A 16,789-nucleotide genomic window follows, 5' to 3' on the forward strand; every position below is an offset into this window, starting at 1 on the left:
TTATAATCAGTAACTTAATCACTTAAAAATGCAAACAATTTAGAAAAAATAAGTAATGCTTTGGAGTATATTCTTCCAGATTTTTTTCAGATATATCAGTATATGTATTTTTTTCTATATGTCATTATAGAAATAATTATAATTTATTTACTCAGACTTATTGATGAGCATTTAGGTTACTTAAAGTTTTTCACTAATATTAACAGTAAACATCTTTTGGGGGTACGTTTGGTTGTTTCCTTAGGAAAATTTCTGAACTGTAAATATGAAGATTATGCATATTTTTAAGGCTTTTGAATTTATTGCAACTTACTACAAATTATTATGAAAAAACGTATTCCTACAAATTTATAGCAGTATATATCAGAGCTTATGCATCTGGTTGTTTTCCGCAGACAGACAGTGGAACGTGTCACACTGCAGAACCAACTCCAGCAACTTCTGGAGGCCCAGAAATCAGAGGGCAAGTCCTTGCCTTCTTCACCCAGGTAATACCAGGCATATTGTTGTTTAGAGTTAAGTATCTAAAATCTCTGAGCCTTCTTTTGGACTTCCTTTTAATGTTTTTTAAAAGGATAATAATAGAAAATATTTTATTCTTATAAAGAGGAATGAAAATAAGACATCGCAGTGGAAAGGGCACTATTTCTGATTTCCACAACTATGAACAAGTCACTTATTCTTTCTGAGTCTTTCATTCTTTATCCATGAAATGGGAATAAGGATATGTAGGTTGATAAGTTTGTTGAAAATGGGATTAATGAGGGCCGGCCCGGTGGTGCACTGCTACAGTGCGCCGGTTGGGAGCGTGGTGGTGCTCCCGCCGAGGGTTCGGATCCCACATACAGACCGGTTCCCGCTCACTGGCTGAGCGAGGTGTGGGGGCAACACCGAGGGTTGCGATCCTGTTGCCGGTCCTGGTCCGGTACGGGCGCGACACTGAGGGTTGTGGTCCATTGCCGGACACGAAAAAAGACAAAAAGGAAAAAAAAAAAAAGAAAATGGGATTAATGAAAAAAATGCATGCAAAATGCATGTCTAAACAGTAAAACAATACACAAATTTATAGTCATAGTAGTCACAGCATAAGGAATGAGTCATGCTAGACTTTGGTTATGGTTGCTACTGTGGAATATTGTCAAATTGTTTTGAAAAGCCATTAAAGGATTATCCTTATTCAATTCTTATTTATTTGTAAATTATTATTGGCAGTAAAGGCCATGCAGTGATTTGTGGCTGAGTCATTTTACCTCAGGATGAAATCATCTCATGTATTCTTCATCCTCTTTTCAGTTCACCATCTTCACCAGCTTCCAGAAAGTCCCAGTGGAAATCTTCAGATGCAGATGATGAGTCTATGGCTAAAAGCAAACCAGGAATCCAAGAGGGGATCCAGGTTCTTGGAAGCCTGTCAGCATCCAGCCGGGGTAGGGCCAAAGCAAAAGATGAAGATTCTGATAAAATCCTACGCCAGCTTTTGGGAAAAGAAATCTCAGAGAATGTCTGCACCCAGGAAAAGCTGTCCTTGGAATTCCAGGATGCTCAGACTTCCTCTCGAAATTCAAAAAAGATCCCTCTGGAGAAGAGGGAACTGAAGTTAGCCAGGCTGAGGCAGCTGATGCAGAGGTCACTGAGTGAATCTGACACAGACTCCAACAACTCTGAGGACCCCAAGAACACCCCTGTGAGAAAGGCTGACAGGCCCCGGCCTCAGCCCATTGTGGAAAGCGTGGAGAGTCTGGACAGCGCAGAAAGCTTGCACATGATGGTAAAGAAGCATACCTCGGCATCAGGACGCAGGTTTCCTTTCAGTATCAAGGCCTCCAAATCCCTGGATGGCCATAGCCCATCTCCCACTTCAGAAAGCAGCGAGCCAGACTTGGAATCCCATTGTCCAGGCTCAGGGAACAGTCCTACAGCCCAGCCCTCTGGAGACCCCACTCTGCCCATCCCTGACAGCACTGCTGCCCAGAAAGTTGCCACAAGTCCCAAGAGTGCCCTCAAGTCTCCATCTTCCAAGCGCCGGACATCTCAAAACTTGAAACTCAGAGTTACCTTTGAGGAGCCTGTGGTGCAGATGGAGCAAACTAGTCTGGAAGTAAATGGAGAAAAAGACAAAGACAGGGGCAGGACCCCCCAGCGGACCTCCGCAAGTAGCGAATCCGGGGATCAACTGAAAAGACCTTTTGGAACCTTTAGATCCATCATGGAGACACTCAGTGGCAACCAGAACAATAATAATAACTATCAGGCAGCCAACCAGCTGAAGACCTCTACATTGCCCTTAACCTCACTTGGAAGGAAGATGCCAGATGCCAAGGGAAACCCTGCAAGCTCTGCTAGCAAAGGAAAGAATAAGGCAGTGAGTGCTATTTGGAGAGTATCTTTATTTTTTGGCCCTTGACTTGATTACATTGTTCCTAACACTACAGATTTTTGACCCATGCCACCTTGAGGGAATCCCCTGAAATATTCCAAAGGGATCAATGGAAAGCCCAATTCATATGTTTCTAATAAGACAAGTCATGTTAGAGTACATACCCCTTGCTCTTCCTTTGGAAAATACTGTAAGAGAGAAAGGCAGATAAACCAGAGAACATTATATTCTGGTCCCTAAATTTCCCTAAATAGCTTGATTCTTGGGTGTTAGGGGTCCTAGACGTGGGAGGCATTTCTACAAGGTGAAACCACCAATATGTGCAAAATCAGGCCCTTCATTGGTGCTGATTCTGCCTCAGGAAGTCTGTTTTCTTCATGTGACTGGATAGTGTATTCTCAAACCCAATTAGAAAGCACATAAAGAGAAACTCTATTTCTAAAGACTTAACTACTCAACTTTCGAATGACCTTTGAAATGAATATACCACAGAGACCTCCACACTGGCATTTTACAGCACAGACTCCCAAATGTCAGTTGGAGGCTATAGAGTCTGAAGTGCTTGCCAGTACGCAGGGGATGGTAGAGTGTGCCATGAAGCACATTTATATTTGCATTTATGGAAACTCATACACTATATTCTGTGAGTAAGAGATATGAGTATCTTTTTAGGCAATGTTTCCTGCATGCTCAGTGCTTGCCATGCCATCCAAAAATGCTATAGTAGCCAAAAATTGTAAAACCTTCTATGGGACGGAATGACCTAAATCATACTCCATGAAATCTACATAAACCACCCAGTGGAGTATCAGAATCTTCATAATTTATTATTTGCTGTAACGTTTAAATCCCATTACAGTAAGGTCTAAGATCTGTCCAAATGCTTTTTGCAGAAACCAAATCAAGTCTTAGTTAGTACCTCTCTAATTAGTTGAGCACCAATTTTTAAATTATATATTGATTTTCTCCGTAAATTGTACTTATTATAAAGGACTTTAGCATTTATTTGTTTCATCTAGAAAAGGAACACTTTTTGCCAAGACGCCAGACCTCAAAACTTAAATTGCTCAAATAAAACTTTTCCATGTAACTTAATGAGTTCTCTTTTCAGTAGTATAAGAATCATCATCTCAACAGTGTCCCGTGCTCCTTAAAGTATATATTAAACTGCTGTCCTCTTATCTACCTCCAGCATGCTTTGTGTTTATTGGAACTTGTGCATGTGCTGAGCTTGTTGCATGTTTTCAGATGATTTTAATTGCACCTCTCTAGGAGATGTACGGCAGCTGCATCAATCTTTCCTCTAACACGGTGATTGAAGAGCATCTGCATAACTATGCACGGTACGTGGTGCTAGGAGATGCGTTCTGCAACATTGCCATACCTTTGCTTTGAATTGCATGAGCTTTTAAATTATGGACCTGGGGCACTTTTCAGCAGGGGATGGCACCAAGGAAGAAAAAAATTACATCTCTCCCCCGAAATAGGAGCAAGCACAGACTGGTAACTAAGTCATAGGAAGTACTCCATTGGAGGGGCTATATTCCAGCATCAGTCAAAAAAATCTACTCAGTTCACAGACTTGTGTGTTTCCTAGTTGACTTTGGCTGTCAGTCTTTGTTTTAAAGGAGTCAAGTACCAAGTAAGTATTGAAATTAAATTTCCTGTCATAGGTGGAATGAATCAGCCTCCAATCAGAATCAGAACTTTGAAACAGAGCTGGAGTTTTGTTTCAATGCTGATTATAGACTGAAAGATCCTTTCATCACCATTCTGCTGATCTGAGGAGAAGCAAGGCCTTGCCATTTTGAAATTTCTCTGGCTTAACATTGTGAGCCTCGATTACAGTCCATAAGCTGGTCTTATGAGTGCCCACCAAGATAAAGGTCTTTCTTAAACAGAATGTTTACAATTCAAAATGCTTGGACTGTGTACATAAAAGGGACAAGATCAGGTCTCAGTGACTGGGCCACATCCTTGGGCAAAGTCCTCCTGGTCCTCCTACAGCATACCTTTTGTCCCCCCACCAGGAATATGCACAATTTCCTGACAAGGCAGGAAACAGAAGGAATAAAAAGAGAGCAGCTGAAGGGGAGATAATACACTCAGTGTCTCTTCTTGACTGGTTCATTTCAGAAGAGTTTAACCCTCCAACCCATTTTAAAAGAAAACTGTTGCTTTTAAATAATTTAAGTTAATAGAAAAATCATGACATGCCATTCAGCTGTCTTCCAAAATCCTCCAAAGAATATGTATGTGTGTGTGTGTGTGTGTGTGTGTGTGTGTGCATGCACATGTGTGTATGGGTGTACGTGTTGTGAGTATAAATTTTAGTTCAGCACACGAAGGTAGAAGAAAGTCACCTTTCTTTTCCCCCTCTAAATTAAATTTAATCTGCTCTAGGTCTGTATTCAGGCTGGAGGGAAGTTATACGTCAGTCATTTTAGGGGGTGCCCCTAGGGGTCTTATTCATTCAGTATGCTGAAGGAAGAGCCTTAGAGCTTTGATATTTACTGGTCACTGGTGGTCTGCTTGGGTTAAGCTCACATGTTGCCTGAAGGCAGGCATCTGGACTGCTCTGGCAACACTGGGGCAGGGAATCTTAGCCAGTGCTGAGAGCCCAATGCCTAGAGTGGGAAGGGAATAGAAAAAATACCCATTCCCCTCCCAGACATTGGTATTAGCCCACTGCTGTGTCTCCTGACCTAGGTCCCCTCTGCCCCCTGCCACCCCGTACCCTTCTCTGCCCCTATCTTGGGTTAAATGTGTCTTCTGGTACCTGAAAAATTCTGCTTTGGTCTTTAAACAAAAGTCACCAGCAACAACACCCTGAGGCACAGAAGCACAAAGACTTGGCAGTCTGTTTAGGAAGGAAGAGAATACCTCCCCCTTCTTCCAGGCTCCCACAGCAGCTGAGAACAAGACAAGTAGTATCACAGTAGATTCTCCTGCCAGAAATATTTCATCCTTTCTTTTTACAAGCAAGGGAACACAGCTGAGCAATCTACTATAAAAATCAGAGCACAAAATGAGGTTATGGGGCTACTCAGATATCTAACACTAGGTTAAGACTTTCCCACTCAGCTTAAGGAACAATCCTAAAGGCTCGGTTTGGACCTATCAGAATCACTGGCTTTATGTATCAACAGAGCTTGATTTCAGTAAGAAACCCAAAATTAAAAATAGTGTATTTAAATAAGCGTCCTGAAATCCCCTCAGTATCCTGTAAATTAACCTGTATTTGACTATGGTTTTAGTTTGGCATGTATTTCCATAGGAAGTGGAAAACCTAGTTGTTTCATGCTAGAGAGGAGAGGTTTGTCTGATTCACTCAGAATCACACAGAGACGGAGAGAATTGGCCTCATTCCTTCCTTAAATAAAGCAAGGATGGATATTTCTAGTTGCAGTAAAGATTCCTTGAGAAGCTAAGACCTGTGGGAATGTGGGCATGGAAACACCTAACTGACTCTAGTACCTGCCTCGTTTTGCCTAGGAGACCCCCTGCAAGAAGGAAAGGAACCCAAGTATTCATCTAACAGTGATGACTTCAAATCTTGGCCCAAAAATTTGCTTGAAGGCCAAATGGCCCCTCTCAGGTAGCAGGAACTGCCCAAGATCATATAATTTTGGAAGCCAGTGGCAGTCATTGAGTTGGAGTTGATGCCAAATTTTATTGCCACTGAATGGCCCTATTAGTATAGCCCTGGGAAAAAGAGTGGGGCAGGGAATCCCAGTTCCAGGGATACTCTGGAATCGCATTTTAGTTCCTAAGAAATTATGTTTCCCACTAAAGAAAATATAGGGACAATAAATATAACATTTTAAAGAATGTCAGCTCTGTGAGGGGGTTCTGTTTGCTGTTTGTTTTTCTAAATTGGTCACATTTTGATAGCAAAGAATCTAAGTTTATTTTTAATGCCCTTTAAAATTAGATCCAACTCTATTACTTTGAATCGCTTTCCCAGTGTGTTTCAACTGCAGAGGATAACTTGGTTTATAACAAGCAGATTTATCTCTACTTTTTCTTACAGAGGACAAGTTGGTTTTAAGTTATTGCAACTCCAAGGATATGTTTGCAATTACTTGCCTTGAAAAGTCAATGAAACATTCATCTCTCGGAATTTAAGTCTATCTGAGATCTGTAACACATGAAGTCGGTGTTGATTTCAGTTACTCATAGGCAGAGGCCGTTAACCCCTGGCCACCACCAGTAACACTTTCTCTGACCATGGTGTACCTATTGCCTGAGGGGTTAGCATCAGGAAGCCCCTAATCCTAGCAACAGCAATAGAGTAGTCTTTTTAAAAAGACATTAAGCAATGAACACCATTAGTGTGGGTTTTACTAGCAAGGAATTAGCCACACCGGGAGTTATATATCTGGAGCCAAGAGCTAGTATCAGATATTTTGCATGGATCTCAAGGTTATTCAACAGCTACTTCAAAGAGAGTGGTCTGTTTAGGTTGTGGTGATGTGACATCTGCTATGGCAATGGTCATCTACTGTGCACAATAGAGGGTCAGAGTTTGGGGTGTCCTTCCCTCACCCCCAGCACATACAAACACATTTCTGTCCTTACTGTCAGGACATTATACTAAACAGAAAAATGAGCAAAGATGTAGAAGACATTGGGAAAGGAGAGGTGAGGCCCTGGCTGAAATCTGTTCCCGACCACTGAAGAGAATTTCCAGAATCATAATGGAAAAATGTAATCAGCACACACAAAAAAGGAGTCTTTGATGCTGCCGAACTAGTATGTCCTTGCCACAGTTCCTCTGTATATAATCAAATAACCACATTTTAATCTTGTGTTACTTTTTTGAACTTAAAGTATCAAAGTGTTAACATTGTTTTTTACCCATGTGCCTGATTCTTGAAGGGATAATTATGTAATTACTTAGCCATACAGGTGTGATACCAAGCTATCTGGGTATGTGTTGACTGCATAGTTCTAGAGGGAAACTCCTAGGGCAGCCTGAATCTTACCAATGTAACACTTCAGAAATGTTTGACCAAGTGCTGACACAAAAAGGTATTCAGTAAAGTAGATGGTGTGTAACACTATAGACATTCAAGTTTCTGCTCAGAAACCATAGTTTCAAGTTCTAAGCCCTGGTCTGAAGTATGTTTTCCTGTGTTTTAATTTCTAATATGCTGGTACTAGGGTCCCAGCCAGTCTGCAGGAGCAGAAAGGCAACAGCTAGGTACCTGGGTGATTGCCTCTGCTCCAGAAACCTCTAGAGCCCAGCTGCCGCCCATCACCTCCCCATGTTTCCCAGGGTGTTCTGTGTTTCCCGCACAACTCCCGTCCTGCCCTTCCCCACCTCTGCCTCCTCTAGGGTTCAAATTAGTTTCAGAAAGAAAACTTATTTCAAACTAAAGCTTTGTGTCTATGACTGAGAGGACAGCAGGCGACTAATCTCGAACCCTTTCTCCACATGAATTAAGTGACAGTTTCTCCTTCAAAACAGGCCACAGTTTTAGGTTGTCATAGGCTGCTGCATAGTAGAATTACAGGGAATTGCCTCCTAATAAGATAGATTCTAGTGTATAGAAAAACTTGCCCATGTTATAGGGAATAGTTACAATGATCATATCTTTCCAGTATCTAAGCACAACTTAGCAAACTCTTTATGAAGGCTGGCAGAGTTCCCAAGATGAATGCAAGTGTGTTTCACAAGTAGGGTGTCTTTTCATAAACTCTTTACACCCTCAGGGAAAAGGAGAAAGCAGATTCTACCACAGGAAGACAGTGTAACGATGTTTAGTATCAAAGTATGATGAGTTGAGGCTTTTAAAAAGCTATTGTAAGAAAGACCCATGTACTGTTTTAAATCTCTGCCCTAAGAAGGCAGGAAGTGAACATGTGAATTTGGGAACACCCACAAACTATCAGACTATCCATAGGAGGCTACAGATGGGAGACTGGCCTTGGAAACCATCATCATCCCACTGGAACACATTCTTTCAGCATGCTAATCCTGGTTAAGGGTAGTCAGAAAACTTAACTCACTTTACCTCCACCCTCCTTTTCTCACTCCCCAAAGGTCCAGTTTGGAATTGTGTAGTCCCAAAGGGGATACATGTTCTGAAGGCATCATAGTTACATCACATGTCTGCCACCGCTAGAGGCATCTCTGTAAATTCAAAGAGCAATAAACTATCTATAAACTCTTCAGGCTGGAGGGCTGTTTGGGGGTTTGGGTTTTTGTTTTTTAACATCTACCTGTACATTTTAGTGGGGTACAGTGTGTTGTTTCAATACATGCATATACTGCACAGTGATGCACTTAGGGTAGACAGCATAGTTTTGCACCCATTAGTCCACCACTTGTCCTCCCCCCCAGCCCTCTTCCCTCCCAGCCTCTGGAGATCATTATGCTACTCTTTACTTCTGTGAAAACCACTTTATTTTTAGATTGCACGTATGAGTGAGATCATGTGGTATTTGTCTTTCTGTGCCTGACTTACTTCACTTAACATGATGGTTTCCAGTTCCACCCATGTTGCTGCAAATGATAGGATTTCATTTTTTTTATAGCTGAATAGTATTCCATTGTGTATACATACTACAGTTTAAAAAAAACTTTTTGTTTTTATTGCATATCATCAAAAAGAAACTGCACTGTATTTAAAACAGACAAGAACATTCACAAGGATGTGGAGACCCAAACTTTTCTTCTTTTCTGGCCCTTACCTGCACTCCACATGAATGGAACCCACTAACAAAGACCATAATTGTTTTGGGGGCTACAGAGCTGTGTTGGGCCCTTGTGCACTGTCCAGTTTGAAGACTGCTGGTGACAATGACAAGTTTCTCGGCCGACTGACTAGACCAGGAGGGCTGCCCCGGGGCTGTGTTATACCATGGTACTTTCATCCATTGATTCGTTGTTGGGCATTTACGCTGACTCTGTCTGTTGGCCACTGTGAATAGTGTTGCGATGAACATGGGAGTGCAGGTGTCTTTTTGATATATTGATTTCATTTCCTTTGAGTATTTACCCAGTAGTGGGATGGCTGAGTTGTAAGGTACACCTATTTTTAGTTCTCAGAGGAAACTCCATACTGTTTTCCACAGTGGCTGTGCTAATTTACACTCCCACCAACAATGTAGGAGAGTTCCCTGTTCTCCTCGTCAATATTTGTCATTTTCTGTTTTGTTGATAATAGTCATTCTAACTGAAGTGAGATAATATCTCATTGTGGTTTTAATTTGCCTTTCCCTAATGATTAGTGACTTTGAGCATTTTTTCATTTGTCTAGCTGTATGTATTTTTTTTTTTTTTTTGTCTTTTGTCTTTTTTCCGTGTCCGGCAATGGATCGCAACCCTCAGTGTCGCCCCCGTACCGGACCGGGGACTGGCAACGGGACCGCAACCCTCGGTGCTGCTCCCGCGCCTCGCTCAGCCGGCGAGCGGGAACCGATCTGTATGTGGGATCCGAACCCTCGGGCGGGAGCGCCGCCGCGCTTCCCAAGCGGCGCACTTATCCAGTGCACCACCGGGCCGGCCCATATATATATATTTTTTTTTTACTTAAACAGTTAACTGTATTTATCTGGGATACAGCATTGAATATCAAAACCTGTATGCAATATTTGATGCTCAAGTCAGGATAATTAGTATATTCACCATTATACAATGTAATCATATTTTGTGGTCCTTTACCAATTTCTCATTAATCCCCTTTCCCCCTGCCCCTTTCCCAACATTGGTGCCCTCAGTTCCATTCTGTCCTTTGGAAAGTTGAACAAGTTGTGATTGTTGTATCTTCCTTTTTTTTTTTTTTAGCTCCCACTGATGAGTGAGTACATGTGGTATTTCTCTTTCTGTGCCTGACTTATTTCACTTAACATAATTTTCTCTAAGATCATCCATGTTACTGCAAATGGCAGAATCACGTTACTTTTTATGGCAGAGCAATATTCCATTGTGTATATATACCATATTTTCTTTATCTAGTCATCCACTGATGAACAGTTAGGTTGGTTAACTCTTGGGCTATTGTAAATAGAGCTACAATAAACATGGAAGTGCAAGTATCTCTTTGACATGATGATTTCCATTTCTTTGGGTATATACCCAGCAATGGGATTGCGGGATCATATGGCAGTTCTATCTGTAGTTGTTTGAAGAACCTCCATACTATTTTCGGTAGTGGCTGCACTAACTTACAGTCCAACCAGCAGTGTAGGAGGGTCCCCTTTCTCCCCAACCTCACCAGTGTTTGTTACTCTCTGTCTTTTTGATAGTAACCAGTCAAACTGGCATGAGATGATATCTCAGTGGGGTTTTGATTTGCATTTTCCTGATGCTTAGTGATGCTGAGCATTTTTCATGTGTGTGTTGGCCATTTGTATGTCTTCCTTTGAGAAATGCCTATTTAGCTCCTTTGCCTGTAGTTTAATTGTGTTACTTGTTTTTATACTGTTAAGTTGTTTGAGTTCATTGTATATTCTGGGTATTAATCTCTTGTCACATGTTGTTTCCTGTGCTCTTGGGATCTTATTCATAAAGTCTTTGCCTAGTCCTACTTCCGAAAGTGTTTCCCTATGTTTTCTTTTGGGAGTTTTATAGTTTCAGGTCTTATATTTAATTCTTTAAAACATTTTGAGTTGATTTTGATATATGGCTAGAGGTATGGGTCTAGTTTAATTCTTCTACATGTGGATGTCCAGTTTTCCCAGCACCATTTTTTGAAGAGACTGTTCTTTCCCCAATGTATGTTCCTATAGTCTTTGTCAATGATCAGTTGGCTGTAAGTATATGGGCTGATTTCTGGGTTCTCTATTCTTTTCCATTGGTCCAAGTGCCTGTTTTTATGCCAGTACCATGTTGTTTTGGTGACTGTAGCTTTGGAGTATAATTTGAGGTAAGATAGTGTTATGCCCCTGCCTTTTTTTTTTTCCCCCTCAGGATTTCTTTGGCTATTTGGGGTCTTTTTGTTACATATGAATATTAGGATTGTTTTTTCTCTTTCTGTGAAAAATGTCATTGGTATTTTGAAGGGGATTGTATTGAATCTGTAGATTGCTTTGGGTAGTATGGATATTTTTGCAATGTTAATGAATCTAATCCAAGAGCATGGAATGTCTTTCCATTTTTTTGTGTCATCTAATTTCTTTCAGCAGTGATTTTTAGTTCTCATTGTAGAGATCTTTCATCTCCTTGGCTAAATTTGTTGCAAGGTATATGGTTTTTTTTTTTTTTGGTGACTGTTGTAAATAGACTTTCTTTCTTGATTTCTTTTTCTGCTAGTTTGTTATTGGACTATAAAAAAGCTACTGATTTTTTCATGTTGATTTTGTATCCTTCAACATTAGTGAAATCATTTATCAGCTCTAAGAGTTTTTTTGTAGAATCTCTAGGTTTTTCTAACTATATAGTATCATGTCATCAGCAAACAGTGACAGTTTGACTTCGTCTTTTCCAATCTAGATGTCCTCTATTTTTTTCTCTTGCCTGATTGCTCTGGCTAGTATTTCTAATACTATGTTAAATAGGAATGGGGAGAATTGGCATCCTTGTCTTATTCCTGTTTTTAAGGGAAAATCTTTCAGCTTTTCCCCATTCAGGATCATATAGGTGGTGGGTTTGTCATATATGGCTTTTATTGTGTTGAGATACTTTTCTTCTGTATGTAATTTGCTGAGAGTCTTTATCATGAAGCAATGTTGAATTTTGTGAAATGCTGTTTCTGTATCTACTGATATAATCATACGGTGGTTGCCCTTGATTTATTGATGTGATGTATCATATTTATTGACTTGCATATGTTGAACAATTTTTGCCTCCCTGAGATCAATCCCACTTGATCATGCTGTATAATTGTTTTAATGTGTTCTGTATTCTGATTGCTAATATTTTGTTGAGGATGTTTGTGTCTATGTTCATCAGCAATATTGGCTTATAGTTTTCTCTTTTTGTTGTTTCGTAGTCTGGTTTGTGCATCAGGGTGATGTGGGCCTCATAAAATGAATTTGGGAAAATGGCTTCTGTTTCAATATTTTTAGAATAGTTTGACAAGAATTGGTATTAATTCCTCCTAAAAAGTTGATAGAATTCAGCAGTAAACCCATCCAGTCCTGGGCTTTTCTTTGTTGGGAGACTGCTGATTACTGCTTCAACCTCATTGCTTATTATTGGTCTGTTCAAGTTTTCTATTTCCTCTTCGGGGTTGGTAATTTGTATGTGTCCAGAAATTTATGCATTTACTTCAGGTTTTAAAATTTGTTGGTGTATAGTTGTAATAGTCTGTAATGATTCTTTATATTTCTGTGGTATTGGTTGTAATGTCTCTCTTTTCATTTCTGATTTTTGTTCTTTGGGTCTTCTCTCTTCTTTTTTTAGTTAGCCTAGCCAATGGCTTGTCTGTTTTGTTCATCTTCTCAAAAAACCTTCTTTTCATTTCATTGATCTTTTGTATTGCCTTTTGGGTCACTATTCCATTTAGTTCTGCTCCAATCTTAATTACTTCTTTCTGTGTACTAATTTTGGGATAAAATTGTTCTTGTTTTTCTAGTTTTTTGAGGGTTAGAATTAGTTTGTTTATTTGAAATCTTTTTATTCTTTCTGGTATAAGCATTTATTGCAATAAATTTCCCTCTTAGTACTGCTCTGCGAGCATCTCACAGGTTTTGGTATAATGTGTCTTTATTTTTATTAGTTTCAAGAAATTTTCTGATGTCCTGTTTAATTTATTCTTGGAATGATAGGTCTTTTAGGAGAATGTTGTTCAATTTCCATGTATTTGTATAGTTTCCAGAATTTCACTTGTTATCAATTTGTAGTTTTAATCTGCTGTGTTCTGAAAAGATACTTGAAATGATTTTAATTTTTTTAGTTTTTTGAGACTTGATTTGTGATGTAACATGTAGTCTCTCCTGGAGAATGTTCCATGTGCTTATGAGAAGAATCTATGTTCTTTAGTTGTTGGATGAAATGTTCTATAGATATCTGCTTTAGTCCAGTAGGTCTAAGATGTAGAGACCTTTTCCTTTGTGGCCTAGATGATCTGTTCAATGCTGAGAGAGCGGTGTTCAGATCCCTAACTATTATCGTATTGGGGTCTATCTCTTTCTTTAGGTCTAATAGTGTTTGCTGGGTGCTCCAGTGTTGGATGCGTACATATTTATGACTGTTATATCTTCTTGCTGGATAGATCCCTTTTCATTATATAATGTACTTTTCTGTCTCTTTTTATGGTTTTGGTTTAAAGTCTGTTTATCCGATATAAGAGTAGTTACTCCTGATCGTTTTGGGTTTCCATTTGCATGATATATCTTTTTCCATCCCGTCACTATTACAGGTGAAGTGTGTCTCTTGAAGACAGCATATAGTTGGGTCTAGCTTTTTCATCCAGTCAATCAGTCTATGCCTTTTGAGTGGTGAGTTTAATCCATTTACATTTAGGGTTGTTATTAAAAGGCATTGTCTTACTCCTGGCACTTAATCAATTTTTGTTTGGATGTTTTATATATCTTTCAATCCTTTCTTCCCCTTTTATTGTTTGTCTTCAATGTTTGTTGGTTTTTTAATGTGGTGAGACTTAGTTTCTTTCTTTCTCATTTGCATTTTTGTTCTGCCAGTGGGTTTTGTTTCTTCTTGTGTATTCATGATAGTGATTATCATTTTTCAGATTCCAGATGCAGGACTCCTTTGAGGACTTCTTGCAGGGCTGGTCATGTCATGGTTAGCTGACACAGTGTTTATTTGTCTGGGAAATACACTATATCTCCCTCATTTCCAAAGGATAGCCTTGCTGGATTTAGTATTCTTGGATGGCAGCTTTTTTTTCCTTAATATTTTGAATATATCATCCCACTTTCTTCTGGTCTATTTAGTTTCTGTTGAGAAGTCTGCTGTTAGTCTGATGGGGGGCTCCTATATGTGACTTGATGCTTTTCTCTTCCTGCTTTTAGGATTCTCTCTTTGTCTTTGAGCTTTGCCAGTTTGACTATAATGTGTCTCAGAGAGGATCTTTTTTGGAGTGAATCTGTTTAGGGATCTTTGAGCCTCCTGGATCCAAAGGTCTGTGTCTTTCCCTCTACCTGGGAAGTTTTCTGTTATTATTTCATTGAATAGATTTTCAAAACTTTTTCTTTCTCCCCCCCTTCAGGAACACCCATGATTTGGATATTTGTGTGTTAAAGTCTGTCTAGTAGCTCTCTTAGATTTCTTCATGTTTTAAAATTCTTCTTTCTTTTTGTTTTTGGTCCACCTGGGTTATTTCTAGAAGACCATCTTCAAGATCAGAAATTCTTTATTTTGCTTGGTCTAACCTGCTGCTTAAGGTCTTGGTTGTGTTTTTCATTTCATTGAATGAATCCTTCAGTTCCCAAGAGTTTTGCTATGTTCTTTTTTAAGGTATTAATCTCTGTAAATTTCCTCCTTCACATCCTGGATATTTTTTATTGATTCATTTTGTTGTCTAACTGAGTCTTCTCATATTTCATTGAGTTTCCTTGAGATTTTTGCTTGGAATTCCTTTTCATTAATTTCAAGGGTTTCCTGCTCTATGGGGTCTGGTACTTGAGAATTACTGTATTCCTTTGATGGTGTCATATTTTCTTTTTTTTCTTCCATATTTCCAGTATTTCTACATTGATGTCTGGTAGAGCAATTTGCTTCTTCTTCTGCTACTCTGGTGTGGTATTTGAAGAGAGAGATTTCATCATTTTTCTGGACTCTGCTGATAACTCTCCTTGTGGTGGCAGTGGCTGTGGTAGTGGCTGTAGTGGACTACCCACATGGAAGAGGTGTTTGCAGCAGTGTCAGGGGCTATGATCCCGAGGCATGCTCCTGCCTTCTGTCAGGCAGGGGCTGCCTGTGGCTCCTGGTGAAGTCCTTGGGTATGGTCCTGCCTTCTCAACTCCTTGTATGTCTTCTTTTGATAAATGTTTGTTCAGGTCCTTTGTCCATCTTTTGATTGCATTATTTGTTTTGTGCTGTTGAGTCATTTGAGTTCCTTATGTATTCTGGATATTAGCCCCTGTGTGATATGTAGTTTTGCAAACACTTTATCTCATTCTGTAGGTCAGTTTGAAGTTTTAAAGAAGCAGTAGGTTGGTTGAAGTTTAAAAGTAGCTAGTTGAGACTTTACCCAGACACTTTCCAGTAACTTCACCAAGCATCATTGTCCCCTCCAGTCATCTGTGCTTTTTCTTCCTACACTGAGAACAGTGCAGCTGTGTAACCTTCCTAAGTGCTACTTACTTTGATTGCAAGGCCATTCATTTCAACATTTTCAGCTCTGGGCCACACATTTTGCTATGCCAGAATAAGGCATAAGACATAGTCCCTTCACTCAGAGAAATCATAATCAAGAGAGAATTAAAAGAGAATATAACTAAAGGATAGTAAGCTCTATGAAAGGTATAAGAACTTCATGGGATCAAGGACCCCCAATAGCACCAGTGTACCTCTAGTTGTGCCCCCAGTGTCTAGCTTGGTGCCTGGCACATTTTGGGACTTTATAATATTTGGAGAGAGGTAGAGCTAGAGAGAGGAAAATGATTAAGAAGAGGGAAAAAAGAAATAAAACAAAAAAGGACAGAGTCTGTCATCTCATGGGGGGTGGGGGGGGGAATGTGCTGTTTATCAGTCTAGTCCTTTTGCTCACAAGTTCACCTAGCTATGAGTGTCAGTCTGGCTACTTAAAGTATACATTTTCATAATTTGAACCAGAACTCCATTTTTTAGTAGATGGGTTTTATAGCTGTGCACTCAGTAAAGCTCTTAAAGATATCACAAAAATAGCAAGATCTCCCTGTTTTGGTTATCAGTGAAAATGTAGCATATGCTCTGGGCCATTTTACACTGATCCCGTAAGTTGCTGTCTGGTCACCATGGGCTATGGAAATGTGAAATCCATGCCTAGATGAGTCAACAAGTGAGATTACTTGAAAAGCTGTCATTTAAGTGTAAGCCTTTTCTCCTTCCAATTTTGGTTGCTCAAAATGTGATTTCATATCCAAAAATGAAATTGAGGAGCAACACATTATCTGAATATTTCATGCCAGAATTACCCAAACACTTTTGTTCTTTGAATACTGGTAATTCAAGACTGGGTAATTGAAGGGTTTAGGGAGGATTGAGTTATACTAATATTATTCAGATAAATACCTCAAGTTAACACTTGGTATAGACTCCACTCTAATCATGCTGGGTTTTGTCCTATGGAAAGAGTACTCTTTAGCATTTTTGACCACAGCACCCCTCGTATTAAAGCAGAAGTGCCCCACCAAAGTGTAAACTGTATTATCCTTACACCACAACCTAATAAGCCTTGTTTTTAGCTTTTTATTTTATTTATTTTAAATTTAATTTTTTGTCAAAATGATGTAGATACTGGGCTATTCCGGTGGTGCACTGCTATAGTGCGCCACTTGGGAAGCGCGGTAGCGCTC

General features: G+C 39.7%; 1 protein-coding gene across 1 annotated transcript in view; it reads left to right on the forward strand.

Annotated features, from left to right (window-relative positions):
• Positions 1 to 16,789, forward strand: part of SNCAIP (synuclein, alpha interacting protein) — a 37,506-nt gene that overhangs the window by 16,390 nt on the left and 4,327 nt on the right. Inside the window, exons 4-6 of the mRNA XM_008585204.1 lie at positions 396 to 488; positions 1,294 to 2,362; positions 3,650 to 3,720. Of these exons, the coding sequence (XP_008583426.1) occupies positions 396 to 488; positions 1,294 to 2,362; positions 3,650 to 3,720 (1,233 nt within the window). The remainder of the gene's footprint in view (positions 1 to 395; positions 489 to 1,293; positions 2,363 to 3,649; positions 3,721 to 16,789) is intronic.

Source organism: Galeopterus variegatus, unplaced genomic scaffold (genome assembly GCF_000696425.1).
Source record: "Galeopterus variegatus unplaced genomic scaffold, G_variegatus-3.0.2 Scaffold3491, whole genome shotgun sequence".
Taxonomy (NCBI): domain Eukaryota; kingdom Metazoa; phylum Chordata; class Mammalia; order Dermoptera; family Cynocephalidae; genus Galeopterus; species Galeopterus variegatus.